Below are 19,794 nucleotides of genomic sequence, written 5' to 3'. Positions count from 1 at the left end.
AGATGGATGTTAGTGCGCTTGATGTTGTCCCAGAGGTCTCTTAGACTGTCCTCACTCTTTTTAATTCTTTTTTCTTTTACCTGTTCAGCTTGGGTAATTTCTTCTAGTCTTTCGTCCAGCTTGCAGATCTGTTTTTCTGTATCCTCTACTTGCTTTTGAGTCCCTCTAGTGAATTTTTCATTTCCAGTATTGTATTATTCATTTGTGATTGGTTCTTTTTTATATCTTCCATTTCTTTGTTGACATTCTCACTGAATTCATCTATTCTTCTCCCAAGATCAGTGAGCATCCTTAACACTCCTTGTTTGAACTCTCTGTCGAGTAGGTTGCTCATTTCTGTTTCACTTAGTTCCTTTTCTGGGGTTTTGTCCTGTTCCCTTACTTGGAATGTATTCCTTTGCCTTCTCATTTTGCCTCTTTCCCTGTGCTTGTGTCTATGTATTAGGTAGGTCAGCTACATCTCCTGCTCTTGGATAGGTGACCTTATATAAGTGATGCCTTAGGAGGCCTGCAGTGTGCTTCCCTCAGTTCTCAGTGTTCCAGGAGTGACTCCTATGTGGGCTACGTGTGTCCTTCTGTTGTGATGTGTTTGCTCTCCCTGTAGGTGCCCAGGGAGTCAGAGTTATGCTCCTGGCCAGCTGTTGTGATGCTCAGCTGCTTGTAGTTGTTGTGGGCCCTTCAGTCTCTTTATCGGGTGTGGGAAGCCCCAGCACAGTTGGCTGCAAGTACTAATACCACATTTGTGTTGCAGTATTTCTTTTAAGTGAGTAGGCCCCCAGCGTGGGAGGTTGTTAGGCTCAGGGGCTTACAATTGCTATAAGCCTCCAGCCTTTAGGTCTCTTGTCAGCTCTCTGAGGATTGCAGGTGGGTGGGGCTGGCCTCAGGCACAGGAGCACCCAATTGTTTCAGGCTTTAGAAGGTGGGGCAAACCCCCATGTGGGTCTTTGAGAAGCACAAGTCTTCTGCAGCTGACAAGCCCCGCTGCCCACAGGTCCACACACACAGTCAACACAGCCCTGCCTCATGTGTGCTCCCCGACCTCCTGAAGTGGACCCAGTTTCTCCATGGCGAGAGCCCCACACACTCCACCACCCCGCCACACTCTCCTCTCTTGTGCACACCCTGCCCCACTAAAGTGGGCCCAGTCACCAGGCTGCAGATAATCCAGTCACCAATCTATGCAGGCCCTATTGTTGCCTGAGGGCTTGTTGTTGGGTGGGACCAGTCCCTAGGGTGGGCTGCCTGCCCTGGCTGAGCTGGATTAAATCAGTGCTCTAGTGGGTGGGGCAGACCCTGGGCTAGCAGGCCTCAGGGAGAGCTCCAATGGTGTCTGTGTCAGCACACCCACACCAGGCCATAACAATGGCCGCCACCAATGTCCCAGTCCCTGGAGAGGTCTCACCTCTCACTGGGATGCACTCAGAGCCTATCAGGTGAGTCTCTTTTCCCCAAAGGGCTGTGCACCTTTCTTTCTGGTGATTTTAGGTTGCTTTCTGAGACAGGTGAGTTTGCACATGGGCCCTTTAAGAGCCAGTTTTAATTTCTTTGTGAACCAGCTTTTCTGGGGGTACTCTCCAATGTTTTAGTAGCAGGCAAAGTCAGATATTATGCCACTCGTCTCGATTGTGCAGGGTCCACAAAATGCCTACAGCGGAGTGCTCCCTGGCTCAGGGCCCCGCTCCTCCAGGGAGGGCTGCGTACCTTTGGGCTGCTCCTCGGCGGCCGTGAAGCTGGCGGCTTGTGAAGGCAGCGTTTTTTCTCTCCAGAAGGGAGTTTCTGCCTCTTCCACCTCAATTAGGATTGTCATTTGTTGCAGGAGTTCCTCTTATCCAGTTTTCAGTTCTCTCTCAGGCATAATTTTTCCATGAGTAGTTGTAAATTGGCTGTGTCCGCGGGAGGAGGTGAGTTCAGAGTCTGCTTATGCCGCCATCTTGTTACTTCCTCCTGTCATTAATTTTCAACTTAGAGATGGCTACTCATGTAATTTTTACATTTTGAAATTTATTCTGATATTCTTTGTGACCTACCGTCTATTGCCAAGTCAAACTGAAGTTTTTAACCTCTGTGTCCTTTTCTTTTTTTTTTTTTTTTTTTTTAAGATTTTATTTATTTATTTTTCCCCCCAAAGCCCCAGTAGATAGTTGTATGTCATAGCTGCACATCCTTCTAGTTGCTGTACATGGGACGCGGCCTCAGCGTGGCCGGAGAAGCGGTACGTCGGTGCACGCCCGGGATCCGAACCCGGCCCGCCAGCAGCGGAGTGCGCGCACTTAACTGCTAAGCCACAGGGCCAGCCCTCTGTGTCCTTTTCTATTTTCTGTTTTCTTGTTCCCTGATTGGTAGGATGCTCAAGTCCCTACCTTCTGTTGATTTTCTTTATTACTTAAAATATTTTTTAGTTTATATATTGACATGTCAAGGTTTATAACTTTATCCTTTAGTATAAATTACAGGAGTATAAAAGGTAAAGATTGTACCTTTTATACCTGTAAAATGACTGCCTTTGACATATGACTTCATCTGGCCATTTATAATATTTTGTCTTTTTTTTCTCTCTCTTTTTTTTAAATTTAGGAGTCCTTTATAATTGACAAATGATAGGATAATTGTTTATCTTTTTTACCCAATACAGACTAGATGTCATCACTTTTTTTTAAAATAGAAGCTTAATCCATGTGTATTACTATTATAACCAATATACTTAGTTATATGCTTTTGCTTTCTTGCTGTTTCCCTTATTTTCTTTCCGTTTCTCTATTGATTATGATTTTAATCCTTTTATATTTGATAGTGATTTGGAAGACAAGTATTTTTAATATCTAAATTTACTAATGGTTAACTTTCGGATTTTCAAATCCTTACTTAAAATTCTTTCTCTAACTGTTGAAGACAATAACAAGATAACTTCTGATTCTATGATTCCAGAGAAATTTTGCACAAATTCCTTGCCCTGCCCGAGTTTCCAGAATTTAATTTTTAGCTTTTGGCACAACTTGTTACTATACATTTAAAAGTACAATATATTATTCATTTCTTAAGAAAATGTTTTTTGTGGTCAACTTTATAACTTTCTTTGTAGTAGTAATTTCCTCTTAGCTCATTTTGATGGGTCAGGTTTTTCATAAAGTTTTTTAGTTTTATTCTGTGTCTTTCATCAGAAATACCTTTTAAAGCCTAAAGGGGTAAAATAGTACAAATGCCACCTAAATCTATGAAACTTTCCCCATTTGGGGACAGTTTTATTTTGAAAAAACAAAACAACATTTTTACAAGATTAAATACTTGCTGCATTGGTGTTAGTGAAGGTGTAGTACAAAATTTCTTTCAATAAAAGAAGATTTTGTGCTTACTGACACATTTTTAAAAGATTGTATAGAGTTCGTTTAGATTCTTACAAGAAAACTTTGTAGTCTGAAATAGGATTTATGCTGCCTTGAGGGACCAAAACTGTGGTAGGAGATTACTTTTGGATGCTCTTCTGCATCGCGCTGCATAATTCTTATCATTCCTCTCGAGGTTCAGGCATAGATATCTATCCCACATACTTTATCCTTCTATGAATTTTGTTTGAAGGGTTAATGACACCTGCTGAGCATCTAGCATCTTGTCAGAACTCTCCATACTCAAGCTGAAAAGAATGGCACAGCCTGGCTCACAGATCTTGGCAGATGTGCACAGAATTGCTCTACCTGTACTCAGTCCAGGGTGATAGGACTTTACTATATTTTTATTAGCAGCGTGACAAAACCATGGATTGTTGTTTTCCTAATTAGCCGTTAATAACAGTTAACTCTGTAATGAGTTCACAGTTTCAGAGTTTAGAGAATATATTGTTGACAATGAAATCTAATGAAAAATGACTGACTTCTTATGTTTTATAAAAGACGTTAATCTTATTGATAGAATTACTGCTGCTTATGCCATTTACTAGCTTCCTTTTATTTTGTCTTTTTTGTTCTAATTCTGATGTGTAAACTATATAATATTCTAATGGGAAGAAACTTCTGCAACTAGAGAGTGCATTACAGTAATTTTTAAATAAATGAGGTCCTGAATTATCTAAAGGCTGATAGTAAAAAATCTGATTGCATCAGTTACAGCAAAGCTTTCTTATAGCAGAGCCGCAGTGGATGCTAGGAGAAATCAATGCAAGTAGATCCATTTATCTTAGGTCTTTAAATGTTTAAGCCAGCACCTGGCCTTTGTAATGCCTATTGGTTGTAGGTAATCGCTGGGAATTTCAGGTGAAGGGTTATAACTTCTGAGTTAGTTATGCTACACAAAATGATCCATTGGACATGGCTGAAAATGCCAGTTTTAAATGTATTCATGGGATTAGGAATGAATACTTCTTTGCCTGAAATCTTGTGGTTTAGCTTTAGTACTTATTGTAGTCAGTCCATTTCTTTGAAATATTGAGCCGTCTGACAGCTTAAAATCCTAAGTTTCCTTTAAACTTGAGCCTGGCTCTGGAGGAGAAAGGGATAGTGTGGGGGTGGATTTTATGTAAGGCTCTCTGAAGAGAATTCGCTGAAGTGCTTTTGCTGGCAGGGCACAGGGAAGGCTAGCAATCTGCTTCCTCTCGGTCTTTCTTGGGTTTTGCCCTTAGCCTAGATCAACATTCAGTCAGATAATTTATGTCAGGGCCACTGGCGTCTCTTGTTGGGCCTTGTTGAAGTCATCATCTTCCTTCCATGAAGAAACATGGAAAAGACCCAATGCAAAGTCCAGATTTTGTTAAGGCATTTGGATGTTAGGAAAAGTCTTCACACTTTTATGCCCTTAATTCCCTGCTGGATGTTTATTTCTCACCTAAGTTGAGGGACTGAGTTTTTATAAACATCTCTTGATCAAATATTACATAATAAGATTTCTTTCTTTGTGAATGCAGTCAAGTACCACAAATATATCTATAGAGAATACTAATATACTGCAGAATCATTGTTTCCAAGTGTAAATATCTAAATGGGCATTAAGAATTAAAATGAAGAGAAGAGTAGGCAGTAGAGACATGAGTTTAGTCCTAGATCTCATGCCTATGCCTAATTCTGAGCACATTATTTGCGCTGTTTGTTTCTTCATCCATACATTGGCGTTAGCTTTATCTACCTTGACTTAATTCAGAGATCCAGTGGCATAAGAGTTCTGACATTGCTTATGAGTTAGAGGGCCCACTCCATGTGCAGGTTTTATCATCAATACAAATATATTTAACAGGAGACTATTTTAAACTTGTAAATATATTGTAATTATCAAGGGCATTTAATGAAGAATGATATGCTAGCTAAACTTTGAAAGCGTATGTTAAAAAATAAATATAGAAATAAACATCTCTTCAAAGACCATAGTGGAGGAGATAATATCTGAGCTTTAAGAAAATCTTGTCCTGAGAAGTACAGAGAAGGTAAGGGTGAGCATTCCAGACAGAGGAAACATAGTATGAAAAAGTGTAGAGTGGGAATGGACATGACATGTTCAGGAAACTGAGAGAAGGTGATGTTCATTTTAGATTAAATCCTCCTTTATTTTAGTATAAAAATTAAAGCTTGACGAGAGTGACAATATTCTGAACTTTTATTTCATAGTAATAAGAAAAGGCTCATATGGCCTGTATCTGAATTAATTTAGAATTAGCAGGTTTAGCAGTATCTTAGGAGGAAACTAAATACTTAAGGGCTCAGGAGGATACAAAGTAAAATTAGCGTCATTTTTCTGGGTTCCATAAGAGAAGACTTCCTGGAGAAAGGAATTTTAGCAGAAAGTGATAAAACTGGATTTGTGGAAAGCTTGAAAGCAAAAAAGAATGCTCTATATAGTGGGGATTTAGGGATAGCTGATGAGATGATATGACCAAAAGTGGGATCTAAACTGCAGTCTTTAAAGAGGCACATTCAAGGTACAAGGAATGGTGATTCAGATTCATTCTCCATTCATCCTGGTTCATCTTCCCTCTTGGCCCCAGAACCACATGAAAACCTGCAGGCAAAAGTTTTACTACCTGTTATCTTTTCTGTTCTCTGAAGTTCCCTCCTGCTCAGAAATATGGGCTTGTGGTTTATGTGAGACTTTCCATGTTCTGATCCATGCACCTCTCTCTAATGTTTTTTCTTATTTCCTCCAAAAGGAACTCCCTGTTTCATATAAGACTCCTGGTCATTTCCTAGCATGTTGCTTTCTGCCTTTCTTCCCCTCAGGAGTGTCTTCCGATCTTCTCCTAGCCATATGAACTCAATCTGCTTTGAAAATCCAAGGCTTCAGAAATCACCTTTCCTGTGAACGTCCCTGGATGCTTTTTAGCGTGTATTGCCTTGTGTTGTTATATTTGCTTGTCTTGCACTCTCTTTCTCTTGCTGGATTGAGAACATTATAAAGGGGCTATGTCCTGTAACATGCATTGAATTGCTGGGAGTCTCTGCAGATGTGGTTGGTGTCGACATCATAAACTTATGGTCCATATGTATGTGACTCATAGTCTTACATGGCCTGATGGTTTGCAATTCTGTGTTTATTCATTTTTAATGGAAGATCAGAGCTAGGTAAATGTGTAGAACATCCTGAACGTGAAATCAGAGTTGGGTAAATTTATAGAAACTGCTAAGGTGTAAGCTTCATAAGATCAGACTTTTTTTGGTTCGCACCATATTTCCAACTCTTACTACCAGGCCCAAATGTAGCACTTAATACATATTTGTGGAATGAGTGCTGGCTTAATTTACTTAAGCTGTAGGTCTTAATCTAGTACTTTTAAATATCTGGCAGGAGATCTCCAGAATGTTGTCTCAAAAAACAGGATCACTAAGTGATTTCCCACTGGTTAAAGGATAATATACAGCATCTCATCATTTTCTCCTAGGAGAAGAAAACTTTGTTTTTTATTCTATTTTGTTGTTTCTTTTTTTCAGAAGAGGACAGAAGAAGTAAGGTGGGAAATCATAGTTGGTATAATCTGGCTTTAGCTTATTCAGTGTTTTTGGTCTTTATATTATTGACAGAAAAATCACAATGGAACAGAGGAATAATTTGAGGGAAGATTGCTTTCCAAGATTCATGGACCTTTGCTAGACTTTTCAAGTGTTTATTTAAGGCTTGCTCATTCTTTTATCTACGTTGACATTTTCATGTTTCTTTCAGTGGCAGCTTGCCTGGCACTGTTCAGGAACTGAGAAGAATGTTAAAGATCAGACCCTTAAATAGTCCACTTCTGACAAGGCTTAAAGAACAGGGGCGAAGAAACAGTTGTGTGAGGAGACCACTGACTCTTTTCGTTTTTCTCCTTTGCCTTTAGCTCAAGCCAGGGCAGAACAGCTGCAGGGACAGTGACAGTGACAGCGCCAGTGGAGAATCCAAGGGCTTCCGCAGGAGCAGCTCTCGGGAAAGGCTCAGCGATGTAAGTTTAAAAAAAAAAAAAGAAAAATCCAACAAAACCACCAGACCACACGTCTCTTGGGGCAAGTCTCAATTCCCCAGCACTCCCATCCCTTCACATCACTTCGTACATCCAGGCATTGCAGTTCACCCTTTCTTGGCATATACTTGTTTGAGCCTTGCATTGTTGTGTTCTGTTTTCTAGTTTGATCGAAAATGTGTTTTCACAAATTATAAGGTAGGTAGCTGTATTTGTCACCTTAGAAACAACAGATTACAAAGGGAAGTGAGAATACTTTTAATATTAGTGTTACAATTAAAAGAAATAGGCACTGCTACAACTGGGAGATGACAACATTTTAACAATGAACTTTTTGTTATTTCTTCACCTATGAGATTGGTAAGAAGCCCTTTGTGCCATTTTATTCCTGTTGGAAGAGATGGCTAACCAGTTACTTACTTGGCAAGAGAAGGAATTGAATTTCCTGATTGACTTCTGAGAGAGAAGCCCTTGTGAGAATACACCATACCTCTTGTGGGGACTGTCAGCCCTCCAGACTTGGCTCTAACTGCTCTCTAGCCTCGTATCCGCCAACAGGCCAGATCCCCCGTTGCCACTTTGGAGAAGCACTTGGCCCTCTTTGGATGTTCCTGCCTTCTTCCCTAATGTGTCATGTAACAAGATTCTTGACCCATCTTTGAGCCTGGCAGCAACACGTGGAAACTTTCTTGTAAAATAGACCAAGTAGGGAGAAATGTATATTATTGATACCAACAAAGGAACATTAACAGATTAAGTGAGACAATACTTTTAAGAAAGAGACCGTAATTCAGTCTCTGAGTTTCAAGAAGAAGAAGCAGAGTTAGGGTGTATAGTAAGTTGCAAAAACCGTCCCCTCTCGTCTTTCTCTTTGTTTATACTCTAAAGCAGTTGTCTTCATTATGGTGTACAAGATGATCCAGTGTGTTACAGGAAGAAAATATCAGGATTTAATTTTTTTTGTCTAAAAAAAGAGACATTAAACTTTACTAATATTCAATTTAATAAGCAGGGAGTAGTTCATGTATGTAATTTATAAACACACGTATCTTAGGAGTGTGCTCAAAAGTTTTTTTCTAAGAGGTGTCCATAAGCATAAAAGAATGGAAACCACTGCAGCATATTGAGTCATTCCTTACAATCTCCCATCTGTTTCTCCATCAGCAAAGGTGGACAACCCCAAGACACAGCACCTTCCTCCATCTCTCAGGAAAGTTTGTAGGATTTAGGGTCAGATTTGACGTATGGAACATTGAATTCTTATATGAATTAAGTGGAATAAACAAAGTTAATTATTTCTATAGTACTCTTAATCTCTTAGTTACAGATAATCTCCTTCCCTTCTTCAGTATAATATCAATTATGTAAAGACTACTAACTCAGTCTTTTGCTGTGAGTATGAGTATGTCTGTGTATAAGAATATTTCTTTGTGCGTTTATGTTTCATTAATTTTGTGATGGAGCTATAAATTATAATAATAAAACCATAACAATATTTCTTAACCTAAGTTATTAACAATAATACTTAATACTTAAGTAGCTGTTCTTCTGAGATTTTGTTTTGCTTTTGGTACAAGATCTTATTGACCCTGGAAATTACTCTAGGATTAGTTAATCGTAATTTTATTATAGAGTGGAGAAATGAAAGCCACATTAGGTCAGAGGACAAGAACACAGTATTGTAGTCATTGAGATCTTTTGACTGGTTGTCCTGACCTCACTTTTCATTAGATCAAAAAAAATTGGCAAAAGATATCCAGTGTTCCTGGATAGGAAGATTTAATATTGTTAAGATGTCAATACTGTCCAAAGCAATTTTCAGATTCAGTGCAATTCCTATGAAAATTCCAACAGTCTTTTTTGCAGAAATGGAAAAGCAGATACTCAGATTCACATGGAATGGTGTGAGGCCTCTACTAGAAAACACAATATTGAAAAAGAAGAGCAAAGTTGGGAGACTCACACTTCCCAATTTCAAAACTTACTACAAAGCTACAGTGATCAAAAAAGTATGGTACTGGCATCAGGATAGCCGTATAGACCAATGGAATAGAATTGCAAGTCCAGAAATAAACCCATACATCTATGGCGAACTGATTTTTAACATGAGTGCCAAGTCCATTCAAGTGGTAAAGAATTTTCTCTTCATCAGATGGTGCTGGACAACTGGATTTCTCCATGCAAAAGAATGAATTTGGACCCATGTATCACACCATGTACAAAAATTAAGTTGAAACAAATCAATGACCTAAATATAAGAGTTTAAACCATGGAACTCTTAGAAGACAACATACGAGTAAATCTTCATGACCTTAAATTTGGCAGTGGATTCCTAGATATGATACCAAAATCACAAAAAACAAAGAAGAAAATAGATAGGGGCTGGCCCAATGGCCTAGTGGTTAAGTTTGCTCATTCCGCTTCACTGGCCCAGATTTCACAGGTTCAAATCCTGGGTGTGGACCAACGCACTGCCTGTCATGCTATGCTGTGGCGGCATCCCATATAAAGTAGAGGAAGATGGACACGGATGTTAGCCCAGGGCCAATCTTCTTCAGCAAAAAGAGGAGGATTGGCAACAGGTATTAGCTCAGGGCTAATCTTCCTCACACAAAAAAAGAGACAAGTTGGACTTCATCAAAATTAAAAACTTGTGCTTGAAAGGACATTATCAAGAAAGTGAAATAAAACCTACAGATTGGGAGAAAATATGTGCAAATCGTGTAACTGATAAGTGTTTAAAATCCAGAATGTATAAATAACTCCTACAACTCAACAACAAAGACAAACAACCCAATTCAAAAATGGACAAAGGACTTGAATAGCCATTTGTGCAAAGAAGATATACAAATGGTCTGTAAGCATATGAAAGATGCTCATCATCATTAGTCATTAGGGAAATGCAAATCAAAACCATAATGAGATATCACTTCACATCTACTAGGATAGTTATAATAAGAATAAAAAGGTAAATAACAAGTATTGACAAAGATATGGAGAAATTGGAACCCTCATGCATGCTGGTAGGAATGTAAAATGGTGTGGCCACTGTGGAAAATAGCTTGGAAGTTCTTCAAAAAGCTAAATATAGAATTACTACGTGTCCCACCAATTCCACTTTAAGGTATATACCCAAACGAATTAAAAACAGATACTCAGATACTCATATACCAATGTTCATAGCAGCATTATTTACAGTAACCAAAAGGTGGAAACAACCCAACTGTCCATCAACAGATGAAGGGATAAACAAAAAGTGGCATATATGGACAATGGAATATTATTCAGCCATAGAAAAGAATGAAGTTTTCTTAGATGTTACAACATGGATGAACCTTGAAAATATTATGCTAAGTGCAAGAAGCCCAAGATAAAAAGACAAATATTGTATGATTCCACTTATATGAGGTATCTAGAATATGCAAATTCCTAGAGACAGAAATTAGAGCAGGAGTTTTTAGGAACTAGTGGTATGGGTGGGAAGTTATGGCTTAATGAATACAGAGTTTCTGTTTGAAACTCTGTAATGAAATAGTTTTGCATAACATTGTGAATGTAATTAATACTGAATTGTATACTTAAAAATGGTTAAAATGTCAAACTTTGTCTTATATATATATTTTTTATCACAATAAAAATAATGTAAAAAAATTAGGGCTGTAACAGTCCTGCCAATCTTATGGCAAGCCAGTCTATGAAATACTTTTGAGTTTATGTTGCCTTTTAATTATTAAAATTCATATTTTTTGCCACATTATTAAAAGATGAAGGAAAAAGTAGAAATGACAAAAAAAGAAAAGAAAAAGAGGAAGTAGTTGGCATTTAGTGAGATGTTCCAAAACCTCCAGCCACTTATTTCCTTGACATGAGCAGTTCTGAGGTTGCAGAGTCTTACCTCAAACCTATTACAGTCTAAAGTCTGCTGAGATGAAAGCCTTTGACAAGTCAAGCCACAGAATGATTCTTTTGGATACCAGAGTAACACCTACCCACACAATATTTTAAAGAATGAAGATGCCCCCATTTTTTTCTTAAAAGGGCATTAGTAACTAATTACTTTAATGACTGTCAGAGAATGAGGAGATGGGAGTCAAAGACCGCTACTGGTTTGTTTTTTAAAATATTTCACGTCTCTCCTTACCACGCTTGTACTTTCATTTACTTTCTTGATCATATGGAAAATAGTTATTATAACTGTTTTAATGCCCTTATCTATTAATTGTGTCATCTGTGTCATTTCTGAGTCTGTTTGTATTGGTTGTTTTTCCTCCTCACTGTGGATTGTATTTTCCAGCTTCTTTGCACGCCTGACAATTTTTTGTTTTGGATGCCAAACGTGAACTTTTCTTTTCTGGGTGCTGGATATTTCTGGTTTCTATAAATATTCTTGAGCTTTATTCTAGGATACAATTACGTCACTTGAAAATAGTTTGATTTTTCTGAGGTTTGCTTTCACACTTTCCTGAGTGGAACCACAACAGCCTTTAGTCTAAAGCTAATTTTTCCCCAGTACTGAGTACTCTGCCTAATTCCTGATGTATTACAAGGTTTTTCCACTGTGACTGGTGGGAACCGCAGCTGTTCTCTGCCCTGTGTGAGTTCTGGGAATTGTTCTCCCTGCCTCTTACCAGTGCTTCTTTCCCTTACCTCAGCAGATGTGCTGATGTGGACTCAGGTGAAGACTAAAGGGGAACCTTATTCAGGTTTCATGATTCTCTCTTTGTGAAGCTCTCTTCTCTCCCATCCTCTGCTTTGCAAATTTCGGCTGCCTTGGCTTCCCCTGATTATCAGCTCTTCTTCTCAACTCAGGGATACTTCCACCTGAGTCATCTCCCACCCTACCGTGGCATGAAACCTCTCTCCAGGCAGCAAGCTGGGGCAATTGTAAGGATCATCCTATTTGCTTCCCTTCTCTCTAAGATCACTGTCCTGCACTGCCTACCGCCCAATTTCTAAAACCCCTTTCTTTTACACATTTTGTCTGATTCTTTAGTAGCTTAAGCTACTAAATATGGGAGAATATATCCAGTCCTTGTTAGTCCATCATACCCACTACTGGTTTTTCAACTGATATGAAGTCCTATAAGTCTTCTGCTCACTTTTAGTGAGCAGAAGCTTTCGCAGGTGAGACTTACTCTCAAGTGCAGCTTATGAAAATACTCTATTATTTCAGCTTTGTTTTTTTGAATTGGAAAAGCAAAAAGAGTAAGAAATAAAGAATTCCAGTGTAGCTGGAGGATTTGACTCATGGGTAAAGCTTAAAAACCAAATGTGCTTGGCTTTTCTAAATTACATATTTCCAAACCATATTGCCAGGAGGGAATAATTGCCTACAAAGACTTCCAGTTTGTCCACATCAAGGAGACACTGTAACTTGTTTAGTCACTAAGGAAAAAGTTAAGGAGAATAACAATATATAAATATTCATGATGAGTTTTTCAAGGGGGAAAATTATTGCTTCTGACTTATACAGAATTTTGTGACTGAGGAAGTTGTCAAAACTTAGTGGCTAAACTTACTTATAAACTTTGTAAATAAAACAAAGCCTCAAATTATGAAGTGGTTCTGGGCATTCATTACAAACACACCAAATTTTAATAGCAGTTTGTTTATTATCTGTGTGACGTTGAGCAATGAACGTGATCTTTCTAAGCCTTGTTTTCTTTCCGTGAAATGGGGATAGGGCCGGCCCCGTGGCTTAGCGGTTAAGTGCGCGCGCTCCGCTGCTGGCGGCCCGGGTTTGGATCCCGGGCGTGCACCAACGCACCGCTTCTCTGGCCATGCTGAGGCCGCGTCCCACATACAGCAACTAGAAGGACGTGCAGCTGTGACATACAACTATCTACTGGGGCTTTGGGGGGGAAAATAAATAAATAAAAAAGAAATGGGGATAATTTCAACTACCTTGTTAGGTCTCCTTTAAAGATGACATTTGAATCATGTAGCACAGTTCTGGCAGATCCTTTGTGTTCAACAATATTTCCTTTTTGTATCAGATTTAGAACTTCCCTTACGAGCCATCTCTACTCTTTTTAATTTGAATTCCCTTGTAACTGTCAACTTGGTAAGACCTGCTTATCTCAATCATGACAAGTACCACTCTTCCCCCCAAATAAAATCCTCATTATCCTACATCTCCTTACCTATTTTTCTCAACTCCAACGGTCCCTCTTATCTCCCTGTCCCAGTATTGGATCCCAGAGTTAGTATCCTCAAAGTCAAGCTCTGTTCCTTTGTCTTCCTTCTCCTGTTGACTTAGTCACTCTCCTCTATCTGCTGACTTTATTTCTGAAGAGGTGTTTGGGTACGATTATCCTCTCCTTGGCACTACGGATGCTTCAGCTGCCCTCACCATTTCTTACACACACGATTTCTGTAGCCTCTCAATGATTTCGTCTGCCCTGCCTCTATTTCCTTTGCACTATGCTCTACAATGCTTCCACAGTTGTTTTTCTAAGAGTCAGAGCTCACAATTAAACTGTCTTAAGATATTTTGAACGAAGTCCACACTCCTGAGGATTATTTGCAGAGCCCTCCACAAGGCAGTATGAAGCTACTTCTTCATCCTACCTCTCTCCCTCTAATTCCCCATCTTTGTGCCTTATACTTAGTCCCTCTGAACAACTGCTTTTTTCTTAAATAATATGCACTTTCAAATATTCCTCCCTTTCTTTCTTCTTTTGTTTCCCTCTGTTTTTTCTTTTTCTTTTCTTCTGCCAGCTCCAATGTCACTTCCTCTAGCAAACTCTTCCCAACCCCTGTGGAAGTAAACTCCTTTAGTGCTTTATTCAAATGAGTATATGGATCTGACTCTAGTTTCTCTCTGGAAGAAATCTGAGTTAAGTTTTTAGTTTTGAGAAGGCAGAAAAATATTTAATACTTTTTAAGTGTTCAAGACTTTGAAGGAGGGCCGGCCCCGTGGCTTAGTGGTTAAGTGCGCACGCTCCGCTGCTGGTGGCCCGGGTTTGGATCCCAGGCGCGCACCGACGCACCGCTTCTCCAGTCATGCTGAGGCCGCGTCCCACATACAGCAACTAGAAGGATGTGCAGCTATGACATACAACTATCTACTGGGGCTTTGGGGGAAAATAAATAAATAAATAAAATTATAAAAAAAAAAAAGACTTTGAAGGAATTGAAAAGTTTCAGAGAATAGTGAAAAGAGATTCAATTCTAGTAATTCTTATGCTAAACAGTTCTCTAATCTTTTGTTCTATAGCTGTTTAGTTCATTTAATATGATCACAGTTCAGGCATTTCTTCTACTGCTTCTCAAGATACCCCTTCTCCTACCTCGAATCTCCCAGGTTTTGGGGTTTTATTGATTTATTCATCCCACCATACCGTCATTCATCCATCCATGCAAGCGTCTATCCTGTCCTCCCTTTTTCCTGCCCTCCCTCTAAACCTTTATTGAGGTTTTACTCTGTGCCAGGTTCACTAGCTACTATTAAGGAAGAAACAGACATGGACCACACCATCAAGGAAGTTCCCTGTATTTAAGAAGAAAATCTAGTCTACACCTGTGAAGGACTCTTGATATTTCGTATCTCCTTTTTCTCTTTATTTGTGCCAGATTTTCCTTTTCCCTAACAGTTTGTTTATGTCTTTTTCCATTCCTGTACCATATATTTATGTGTTTTCCTGGATATGTCAATGCTTTGGTTGTTCAGAAATATTTATCAGATACCTTTTATGTATCAGGAATAGTTCTGGGCACTTGAGGTTGAGTGGTGACCAAAATGAAGTCTCTGCCCTCCTGAGCTTCCTTTCTATTGGGGGAGGCAAACAACCAACCTATGAGCAAACAATAAAAGATATTATTTTATATTATTATATTATGTTTTATATATATGTGTATATATATATTATGTGTGTGTGTGTGAGGAAGACTGGCCCTGAGCTAACATCTATTGCCAATCTTCCTCCTTTTTTTCCTTTTTTCTCCCCAAAGCCCCAGTAGATAGTTGTATGTCATAGTTGCACATCCTTCTAGTTGCTGTATGTGGGACGCCACCTCAGCATGGCCGGACAAGCCATGTGTCGGTGCACACCCGGGATCCGAACCTGGGCCACCAGTAGCGAAGCGCGCGCACTTAACTGCTAAGCCACGGGGCCGACCCCCTTATGTAATATATTTTTGATAGAATACATTTTATGAAGTAAACAAAACCGTAATAAGAGGTGAAAGGATGTGTGTTACTACTTAGGGTGATTGGCTAAGGCTTCTCCGTGTAGGTGACTTTTGAACAGAAGCCTGAATAAAGAAGAGAAGATAGCCCTGTGAAGATCTGTGAGAAGAGCATTCTGTGCAACAGGAACAAGCTCAAGGCCCTGAGTCAGGAACGAGCATGACATGTTTGAGGTAAAGAAAATAAGACAATGTGGCTGGAGTATAGAGAATGAGCACAGGGACTGATCCCATAATATCTTCTAGTCCATGGTAAGAAGGCTAGGTATTGTAGTAGTTCCCTGGGCTTCTGTAATGAATGACCATGACTGAATAGCTTAAAATAACAGAATCTATTATCTCATAGTTTTTCAAGGCCAGAAGTCCAACATTAAGGTGTCAGCAGGGCCATAATCCCTCCGACGGCTCTAGAGAAGAATCCTTCTTTTCTTCTCCTAGCTTCTAGTGGCATCTGGCAATCTTTGGTGTATCTTGACCTATAACTACATCACTCCAGTGTCTGCCTCTGTCTTTACAAGGCCTTCTACTCTATTTGTAGGTTTGTATGTCCTCTCCTCTTCTTCTAAGGACAGCAGATGTTGGATTTAGGGCCCATTTTAATGCAGTATGACCTCAATTTAATTACATCTGGCAAGACCCTATTTCCAAACAAGGTCATTATATCAGTCAGGGTTTCTTAAGAGAAACGGAACCAATAGGCTGTACAGACATAAACAGTTATGGAGGCTGACACGTCTCAAGATTGGCTGTCAGCAAGCTGGAAAGCCAATGCTTTGTTACAGTCTGCGTCCAAAGGCCTAAGTCTCAGGAGAGCTAATGGTATAATTTCAGTCCCAGGACTGGAAGGTTCAAGACCCAGGAAGAGTCAGTGTTTCAGTTTGAGTCTGAAAGTAGGAAAAAACTGTTGTCTCAGTTTGAAGCCAGTGAGGCAGGAGGAATTCTGTCTTATTCTGAGGATGGTCATCCTTTTGTTCTATTCAACTGATAGGATGAGAGCCACCCACATTAGGGAGAGCAGTATGCCTTACTTAGTCTATCAATTTAAATGTTAAACTCATCTAAAAACACCTTCAGGGCCGGCCCTGTGGCTTGGTGGTTAAGTGCGCGCGCTGCGATGCTGGTGGCCCGGGTTCGGATCCCGGGTGCGCATCGAGGCACCACTTCTCCGTTCATCCTGAGGCCGAGTCCCGCATACAGCAACTAGAAGGATGTGCAGCTACGACATACAACTATCCACTGGGGCTTTGGGGGGAAAAAATAAAATCTTTAAAAAAAAAAAAATAATAAATAAATAAAATAAAAACACCTTCACAGGATAATGTTGGGCCAAATGTCTGGGTACTTAGTGGCCCAGTCAAGTTGATGTGTAAAATTACCCCTCACAATCACATTCTGAGGTTCCGGGTGGACATGAATTTTAGAGGGACGCTGTTCAACTCACTATAGGTTATTATTTAAAAAGCCACTGCAGGATGTTAAAAGGAATGCTATTAGAATTTTTACTTCAGAATGTTTACTTTGCCTTTCACATGAAGAACTGCAGGTAAAGATGAGAGCAAGAATGAAATCAGAGAAAGAACCAGAAGACTGTTGAGTATCGGTGAGAGCTGGTGACAAACTTGAAGTGGGTTCTAACAGAGGGTTGAAAAATGAAGCTGCAAGTGACCGTATCCATACCTGATGCTTTTTACAGGTTGTTGCTCCATTTTGACTTGAATTCTCCTAGTAATAATTCCCATTCAAACACATTTTGCATCTTTATCAGCTATTCGTAATCTTGTCTCCAAGGCACATTTCTTAGGATTAAGTTTTCAGGTTCTTTTAATTGTCATTGTTTTCTAGAACACTATAGAAAATCCGAAAATGAGTTTGTTTTGTGACCTTTGCAAGAAATGTTAGTTGGCCATGTGATTTCCTGGCGTGATCCTTCTGCTTTTTAGTCCCAAGAGAGAAAAGCATAGCATGGTGGTGGATAGGCAGGGATGTCAGACAGAATTGGAGATATGGAAGAATTTTAAATATTCTATTTAAATTAGCCCTAGGGTCAGAGCACACATCCTCATCTAGGGATGGAGTACATATGCATGCTGTACTTAGGGAGCTGTAATAGTAGCCATGGCCTCTCTGTGTAGATCTCTAATGCATGGAGCACATCTATTTTAGATGGATAATCAATTTTAAAATCCCTTCTTGTAGGTAAGCTGTTAAAACAGAAATGTTAACTTCATGAGTTTAATGAGTAGCTTCAATGATAGCTTAGTGACAGAGATGGAAAGAAAGTCAAGTAGGGGGCAGTGAGAAAGAGTGGAATGAGCATTTAATGAATATCCACTTGCAGACTTGAATGTCAGCAGCAACATTCTACCTCCTGGAAAATGTCTTTCAACTGTGCATCCCATTACTATTCTCGTGGTAGCTTGGAGATTGAGGCAGACTGTGTGTGTAAGAAAGCTCTCCTTTGCAACATAATGAGATCGAGGTGGGTAATTTGCAGATTGCTGGAGCAGTGGTCAAATCTCGGGGGGAAAAAAAAAAAACCAGCAGAATGAAAAGACCATGTTAAACATGAGATGGCTTATAATGAGCCCAGAAATCATATATCTTATAGCCATCTGGCTGGCATTTCCTCATATCCTTGTCTTCTCATGCAAACTGCTAAATACTTTGTCCTACTCCATGTTCTCAGTCTCTCTATACCTCTCATTTCTACCTAGTGCATTGAAAATATGAGTGAATTGGCCACTCTACTACTTGAAGAAATAAGAATGAAGCCCTTTTCATTATTCAATGGAAGTATTTGCCTAAACACAAGTGTACAGTATTATTTCAAATGCTTTTGAATTTAAGGATACTTTTATTCGTTGCATTTTTTAAAAACATCTTTTAGTTTTTCAAGCCTCAGTTTGGCTTATCGCCTTTTCTGGATTCTATGGTCACTTTTGCTGTATAGTTTGGACAGAGTTTGCCTTCTCTCTTCAAGTGAGAAAAATGGAAGACCCTTCCTCTCATTAGAAATTGACTATGGAAACAAAGAAAGTTTAAATCAACTTGATTCCGTCAGATGGTTCAGTGGTGAGGGCATCACTACATGTTTTCTTTCCTAGGCCTTTACCTCTGGGTGTCTCTCTCTTCTCCTCTAATGTGAGAAAGCAGTACCAATTCCTAAATGCAAATCAGTAAATGAATAACTAACAAAGCACATTTCAAACAATAAAAAGGCTGTTTATAAACATTTATTCCATTTTTGTAGCATAATCTGTTTCTGCCCTTGGTTTGAGGTGTTCATGGAATTTCTGACTTGAAAAAATGTTAAAGCTATAAAATATATGCAGCTATATAGAGATACAAATTTAGGTTAGGTGTGCATGACTGAGACTCTTCTGGGCCTTTTGGATAGCAAGGCCCAGGGATGTAATGTGTGTTGTGTGCTGTCAGTGAATCCCTGACTCCTGGTCTGTTGTTGGTCTCAGAACCTGTTACCTGTATCTGGTGGTGGAAGTTCTGTTGGCGACCGGGGGTAGTGTCCCACTGAATACAAAGCCATATAGCCTGATTCTTGGGGTTGTAGAACTGGACAAGGAGAAATCTTTTCGTTTCAGAGATGTTTCTGTTCAAATTCTCCAACTATAATTGAAGGGAGCTGGCACTTGGCCAAGAAAAATATGGTAGAGAAGGAGGGGAGGAAAGTTAATGCCATGCACATTTGACAAAGTAGATTAGAAGGATTTTTCTACAAATTTCTCTGCCAAGTGCAGAAATCATAAGTTAGTGCCACAAATCTTTTCCTGTTTTAAAAAAAAGGTGAGTACAATGGGTTGGCAAATGGGGGTAGCCTCTGTCTCTAAGGTTCTGTATGCTTTCTAGCAAATGCTGAAACTTCAGTGGACCTTTAATGTACGTGAGGATCTAGTGTCAGTGTTCCTTCATGTGTGTCTTTGTGTTTGTGCGTGTGTGTGTGTGTCGGGGGGCGTTATAAGGCAGGGTGCTTAAATGCTTTGTTGCATTATGTTAATTCCTCGGCAGTGCAATCAAATTCATGTCGTAATTAAAGCTGTCAGTTGGAAGGCAAGCCAATCGCCACGAAAACACAGCATAACAAATGAAGTGAAATGATTCTGCGTGTAGCTATACAATGCTTCGCCAGGCATGAAATTAAATAAGTAATTTGATGTTGACATCAGAAATTGAAATGATACCCA

General features: G+C 39.4%; 1 protein-coding gene across 7 annotated transcripts in view; it reads left to right on the top strand.

The window, feature by feature from the left end:
• The window catches only part of AUTS2 (activator of transcription and developmental regulator AUTS2), a 1,117,069-nt gene that overhangs the window by 489,521 nt on the left and 607,754 nt on the right, over positions 1-19,794 (top strand). For 6 of the 7 annotated variants that reach the window (XM_087417414.1, XM_087417420.1, XM_087417417.1 and 3 more), the window contains one exon: positions 7,286-7,387. The exons of the other annotated variant lie outside the window; for it this stretch is intronic. In XM_087417414.1, the coding sequence (XP_087273540.1) occupies positions 7,286-7,387 (102 nt within the window). The remainder of the gene's footprint in view (positions 1-7,285; positions 7,388-19,794) is intronic. 7 annotated transcript variants of the gene reach the window in all.

The sequence above is a fragment of the Ceratotherium simum genome, chromosome 26, assembly GCF_057802395.1.
Source record: "Ceratotherium simum simum isolate JZ-2026a chromosome 26, ASM5780239v1, whole genome shotgun sequence".
In the NCBI taxonomy this organism is placed as follows: domain Eukaryota; kingdom Metazoa; phylum Chordata; class Mammalia; order Perissodactyla; family Rhinocerotidae; genus Ceratotherium; species Ceratotherium simum.
The sequence above is the reverse complement of the archived record's forward strand: the minus strand, read 5'-3'. Positions and strand labels throughout refer to the sequence as shown.